Genomic DNA, 6,462 nt, shown 5'->3' with positions numbered 1-6,462 from the left:
TTTTCTTTCCCCTCTGCAGTAGATATTGTTCATTCCAGATACAACTTCCCATTTTCTGACAGACTCATTTTAACCAATATACATAGCAAGGGGTTTGTAATGCATTCTGCTTGGTAACTTTTAGAAAATTACTTTTTTTTATTAGTTGTACTAGAATTCAAATTTTGTCAAAACACGATGTATCTATTAAATGATTCTGCCTAACTTTAGAGCAAGCATTTTTATGCTCACAGAAAAAGTGTGGGAAATGCAGCACTATCAAGGTGTTTTCATATGGCACTCGTTCAGAACATACATAATGGAAGTGGCAATTAATGTTGCGCTCTGAGCTAAATGCATTCCCTGTCGGTAGAATTTCTTTTGGTTCGCTTTGTTTTTAAACAGTGTGTGTCTTTGTAGGTCAAAATGCGTGTGTTGATCAAAAGTAAGTGAACTTTATCACTGTTACTTTCACAGGAACTCTTTCGCCTTTTCCTCAGCAATGCATTTTGGGTTTCTTTCCTTCTTATTTGCAGAATACATCCAGTGGAGAAAAATCTTGGGAAATATTGTTGGGCCATGTGATCAGTGAGCTGTCTAAGGGGAAGATATATGAAGAAGGAGAGACTGAAGAATTAACAGCGGTATTGGCAGATCTCTTGAGAGTTTATCCAGCATGTCCCCTTTCTGCCTCTTATTTAAGTGTTTCAGCCTCGTTGTTAGCAAGATCAGAGAAAAATCATTATGAAGACTGTAGTACAACTCTTTATTTTCTAGATCAAAGCCCATCCCTTTGGGACAGTTTGCCTGGGCAAATCTTTCTTTCACTAACATCGTACATGGCCAGGTCTGTGTTGAGATAGTTATTGACAAATACTTCTTAGAACTGTGGGTTTTAATCTTATCTACGAATGACCTTTCAGAAACTTGAAAACTGAATACTTAAGTAGAAAAAACACTTGTCGAGGGGGAAAAAGATCCCACAGTGTTCCTTCAGATTATCAGTGAAATGCTGGTCTTTGGAATATATGTTTGATGCAGTAGTTTATACAGTATGCTTAAAAACCATTTGGTTGTTATCGGAGTTTCTTGTATAGGAGACAGCTTATCTGGGGCAGAATTCAGTAATTGCTGCCTTCCCCCGCAGGTGACTCCCGATTCTGTAGAGTGTTATCTGCAGCAGTTCTGCCTGCCTTTCCTCAGGATCACAAGCCTTCTTCAACACCATCTTTTTGGAGGGGATTTACCTAGTTGCCAGGTACAGATTAAGGGGCACACTCAAATGTTTCCATTTAAAAACTAGAGATAAAAACTTGGACTCTTAAGGTGTCTTTTTCATGGTAATGTATTTTCTATCCTAAGATTTATTTATTTTTTAAACCATATTTTATAGCTCTGCTCTGCAGCATTATTTCTCTTCCACACGTGTATTTTCAAGGCAGTTTCCCTGAAAAATGGTACTCTATTCTTAGAATTCAGCAAATACATGTTTATTTTATTAGGTCATAGATGCCTGTCTCATAAAATACCAACATTAAAAACTTGTTGGGCATTTGCAGAGATGCCATAATTCCCACACAGCTGGAATTCAGTCCTGATTTTGCTTAATGCCTGTAAATACTTGGACTTTACTCTCAGGGACATTGCATCAATGAACAATTATGTTTGAGTTCCAGGATGGATTTAAGTAGTTTGCTGTAGGTCAGCTCCCTTGTTTCCTTTCCTCAGAATCATCTCATCTCTAAAGCAGCTACAAGCCAGACTGGGGTACTAAACGTGAAGAAAATCGTTGTGGAGCTTGGCGTTTCTTTTTTGTTTGTGGTTTTTAGATTTGTGGGTTTGTATGGGGTTTGGTTTGGGGGTTGTTTGTGCAAGTTTGTTTTGGTTTGGGGCTACTTTCGTTTGGTTGTTTGTGGTTTGTTTTGTTTTGGTTGTTTTTTTTTTTTTTAATTTGGACCTTTTTTATTTTGAGAATCCAGTCTGAGGTAATCTGGAAGAAATGGAAGCTTTTCTGTGTCTCTCAACATGACTATTAGCATCATTGTACTAGAGCATCTTTACTGTTTTTATTGGAATAGGTATATTTTAATAAACTATTTAAAAATTCAGAGTGTAGGTATTAATCTAAACCTCTCTCTGGTTTCATACCTAAAAGGAAGATGAAGAATTCACAGTTCTTGCGAGCTGCCTGGGACTATTGCCATCTTTTCAGTCAGCTCATCAGTTCACCAGTGCCTCTTGTCTTGACTGGCCAGTGCCAGCTTTTGACATGATATCACAGTGGTGCTCCGAATTGACTTCATTTGCAGATAGACATCCAGATCAAGTAAAGGTATGTAGCAAAATTACTTTTTCAGAAACAGTCACGATGTGGAAGCAGCTCTTTCTTGCTTGATTCACTATGCACATCCCCTGTTGTTTGGATAAGGATCTGAGAACCTGACTTGTACATGAGAAATTGTAATCAGAAATGTTAGTTAGTGGATGTGGGTTGGATCGGTTAAAAACAGGAATAAGAAAACCTGTCTAGTTTTTATATGATTGCTGGAGACAGAAAATAGAGGCGCTATCTTTAGATGATACTAAGTGTACCCATACCTTCTGCACCTGAAGCCAGCCAAAGGCACGTAAGAGAAACTGTCTGTTAAGAAATTTCTTATCGGAAGTCCTTCTTGCCAGTTAGACACTAATGGTATTTTTGAGCATCTTCAGTTGCAATAGTGAAAAATATCAAAGGAATAAAAGCTGTTTAATAGGAGACAGCTTTTTGGTCAGTATGGGAGGTTTGGCACCAGTGTGGTGATGTTGCCAAGGTAACGGTGTAGTGAGTAGGAGTCTTCCCTGTAGATCACTCTTAATCCTCTTGTTTTGACTAGGGAGATTTTGGTGCTTAAAAATGTCATGTTTAGAAAACGGCCTTGGGAGAAGGCTAGTGCCCATTTTGCAGCCGTTAGAAAAGATGAAATGTGACAACAGCTGGGGAGGCTGTTTAGCCAGAGACAGGTGACTATTGCAAGGTGACTTTGGACTTCTAAATTTGTGAAGTGCAGAAGCAGTGAGAGATGATTTTTTTTTTTTTTTAACTGCATGCTTCCTTTCTTTGGTATTCTCTTCCCTTAGAAAAGATAAGTGTGTAAATGAATGTGCAGAACTGATACATTTTTCTTGTCTTCTGTAGGCTTTGCTTATCCAGGAGCCCAAGTGGGACTTGCCGCGCCTCCTTCAGTTGCCTGACAATTACAATACCATTTTTCAGTATTACCACAGAAAGACTTGTACTGTTTGTACCAAGGTTCCTAAAGACCCTGCTGTTTGCCTAGTGTGTGGTACTTTTTTATGCCTGAAGGGACTGTGCTGCAAACAGCAGAGTTACTGTGAATGTGTACTGGTAAGAGAGAGTTAATTCAAATTCTATAATTGACTCTCACACTCATGGTTACTTATTTAACTGCATTGCTCAGTTTTGATGGCTTCCTTTCCAGAACATCTGTATGTAATGTGTAGTGCTTATTTCTGATAGATGGACCTAGACAACAATTTTATTAATCTTTTGAAGCCCATAACCTAGTTCACCTGTCTGAAAAACTATTACAGAGCCAATATGCATAATGTTGGCACATGGTTTTGATTCATAACCAATTGAAATCTGTCTACATTCTGTTTGGTATTCTTATGTAGACAGAAAACAAGGAAACAAAGCAGAGGAAATGAAAATAATATATGAACAATGTATGGCTTTGGTTTTTTTCCTTTTATGGAGTACTTTATGATATAACTGACCATCTACTCGTGATCTACAGACTGTACCAAAATAAGCATTATTTTAAGGCCTTCGACTTGGATTCAGCAGCAGAAAGTTTTCTAGTCAGCCTATATGTGAGTTCTTTCAGGAACCTGAGTTGGACAGCACCTAGTATCGTTTTCCTGTCTATGATAAAGCTTTGCTCTGACAGCTGTTCCATTTCCTCTACAAATGGAGCATCAAATGAAACACAAGCAAATTTCAGAAGGATCTTGGACCTTTTTATAATATTGTTTGAACTCTCCTTTCTCTCTCTCACTGCGAATGTGGTGGGAAGAAGGAGGAGTGGGTGAAATTTAAAATAGAATTAACAATTCTATTTAAGGCTGCAAGTTTCTTGAAAACAAAAGTTATAAAAAATAATTAAAAATCTATATAATTAATTAAATTTTATTATAGTTGATGGGATTATAGCCTCTAATTGTAGGAAGAGCATGTTTTTACTTGCTAAAATGAATTGATTAATACAGATCATGCCACTCAGAAAGATGAATGACATTGAAGCAAGCAAAAATTATTAAAAGAAAATTTTTTTACTAGATTTGTAGAGCCACAGATGAGGTCTCCTGAGCACGGATAGAGAAAGCAAATGTTCTAACAATAGAGACTGTTGTAAAAGAGGTGATGTTAAGTTTTTCTGAATACTTTGTATTATTCTTGCTGTCTATGAAAAATATTTGGTCATGCTATACAGTTTGTAGAGAATATTTTTGTTAGGGAATTCTGCTTTTACATGATAACTAATAGCCTCCCTTTTTGACCAGGGAACCATTTTTGTGTGCAAGTGTTGTTATGGCAGCACAAGACGTGTTTGCTTGGGGAATTTTGGGGCAGGCTATACTTTTTCAGACTGTTTCTTAGTAAGGTGTGTGTGTTATTTCAAGCAAAACTAATTTCTATTTTTTTAAAATTATTTTTGTTAAAATTCTGACAGACACTAACAGAATCTTTCTACTTTTCCCTTTCTACACCCATAACATTACAGCATTCTCAAAACTGTGGAGCTGGGACAGGAATATTTCTTTTGATTAATGCATCTGTAATCATTATTATACGAGGCCACCGTTTCTGCCTCTGGGGCTCTGTTTATCTAGATGCACATGGTGAAGAAGACCGAGATCTTAGGTAATGTTTTAAGTGTGCTTCATTGTTGCTCCTCCATTCAGATCAACTTTGTTACACATTATGTGCAATAACAGATAATATTCATAGAATCATAGAATGGTTAGGGTTGGAAGGGACCTTAAAGATCATCTAGTTCCAACCCCCCTGCCATGGGCAGGGACACCTTGCACCAGACCAGGTTGCTCAAAGCCTCATCCAGCCTGGCCTTGAACACTTCCAGGGATGGGGCATCCACAGCTTCTCTGGGCAACCTGTTCCAGTGCCTCACCACCCTCTCCATGAAGAAATATTACATCTCTGCCTTCCTTGATCAAAAATACACATTTACTGCAAGTTGGACTGACATTTTTTCTAAATGTCATGTTATGACTGTCAATTCTGAGTGTTGCACTGGGAAACCCTTCAAGGATGGAGTGATGTTTTCTGGATTCTGCTATCCAGAAGCAAGGAGGGAAAATCCCAGAAGTTATCTTATTAAAAACAAAACCGAAAGCCCCTCAGCAATGAAACCGCATGCTCCCCTGGGGAAAAAAAGTTGTACAAGTATCATGTTTGATTATATAATGAAGCAGTTTTCCATTTATTTGACATATTAATCATGGGGGTTTTTTTGTTTGTTTGTTTTTTCTTTCCTACAGGCGTGGTAAACCTCTCTACATATGCAAGGAAAGATACAAAGTGCTTGAGCAGCAGTGGGTATCTCATACTTTTGATCATATCAATAAAAGATGGGGGCCACATTATAATGGCTTGTAAGTCATCGTCATCATCTGCACACCCTGTCAGTGCTGTTACCGCGAAAGAATGCGCCTTGACTGACAATAGCTTTAATCGAATGGGAGTTGAGCTCTTCGCCTCGGGGTGGAGTTGGGTATGGGCATGAAAGGGAAATGGAACTTTGTCAACATGAAACTGTTGCAAAATTAGCTGCTGTTGCTACCAAATAATGATACAGTAATTTGAAATTAAATCCTCAAAATGGTGTGAGCAATCTGATTGCACTCAGTAGTCCATTTTTCTTTTGTTTTTAAAGCCCATGATTGTTAAGAAGCACAAATTTTACTTTACAGTTGTTTAGAGGCTCCAAGGATAGCTGTCAGGTTTTATTTCTCTGTGCATGGAGTTGAGTTTTTAGCAATTTTGCTGAAACAGTGTATATGTCTACTACATCTACTAAATATGTTGGATAAAATTTCTTGCCTCTTTTGTGTTGGTTTGAGGTTTTTTGCTTGATATGCATTTGTAATTAGGCAGAATTTGTAAAACGATTGTGAGACTGCATGGTAACAATTGGTCTGAAAGTTGAATTTTAGGGAGTATTTCACTTATCGTGACGGATCTATTGACAGACATTATTTCAGGCATTACTGAAAACCTATGCATTCTCAGGAAGTTCCTATGTTTTTTTTTTTTCTCCATAAATAAGTGAAATAGCTGTAAATTAGTTATCTTGCTACTCCTAAGGTAATCCAGAACACACGTTCTTTTTTTTTTCCAGAATGGAGGAGGGTTTTTTCATATCAATTGCGTGAACTGGTAGTGGTAACACATACAGA

General features: G+C 37.6%; 1 protein-coding gene across 1 annotated transcript; it reads left to right on the top strand.

Annotated features, from left to right (window-relative positions):
- Nucleotides 1-515: 515 nt before the first annotated feature.
- LOC104510594 (E3 ubiquitin-protein ligase UBR3-like) lies at nt 516-6,098 on the top strand (the record flags this gene model as incomplete). The annotated part of the gene is made up of 6 exons (XM_010152891.1): nt 516-623; nt 1,127-1,237; nt 2,135-2,311; nt 3,158-3,367; nt 4,767-4,906; nt 5,545-6,098. Coding segments are annotated over 6 exons (864 nt in total), but the record flags the coding sequence as incomplete, so codon positions are not given.
- Nucleotides 6,099-6,462: the final 364 nt, after the last annotated feature.

The sequence above is a fragment of the Eurypyga helias genome, unplaced genomic scaffold (assembly GCF_000690775.1).
Source record: "Eurypyga helias isolate BGI_N326 unplaced genomic scaffold, ASM69077v1 scaffold41245, whole genome shotgun sequence".
Taxonomy (NCBI): Eukaryota; Metazoa; Chordata; class Aves; order Eurypygiformes; family Eurypygidae; genus Eurypyga; species Eurypyga helias.
The sequence above is the reverse complement of the archived record's forward strand: the minus strand, read 5'-3'. Positions and strand labels throughout refer to the sequence as shown.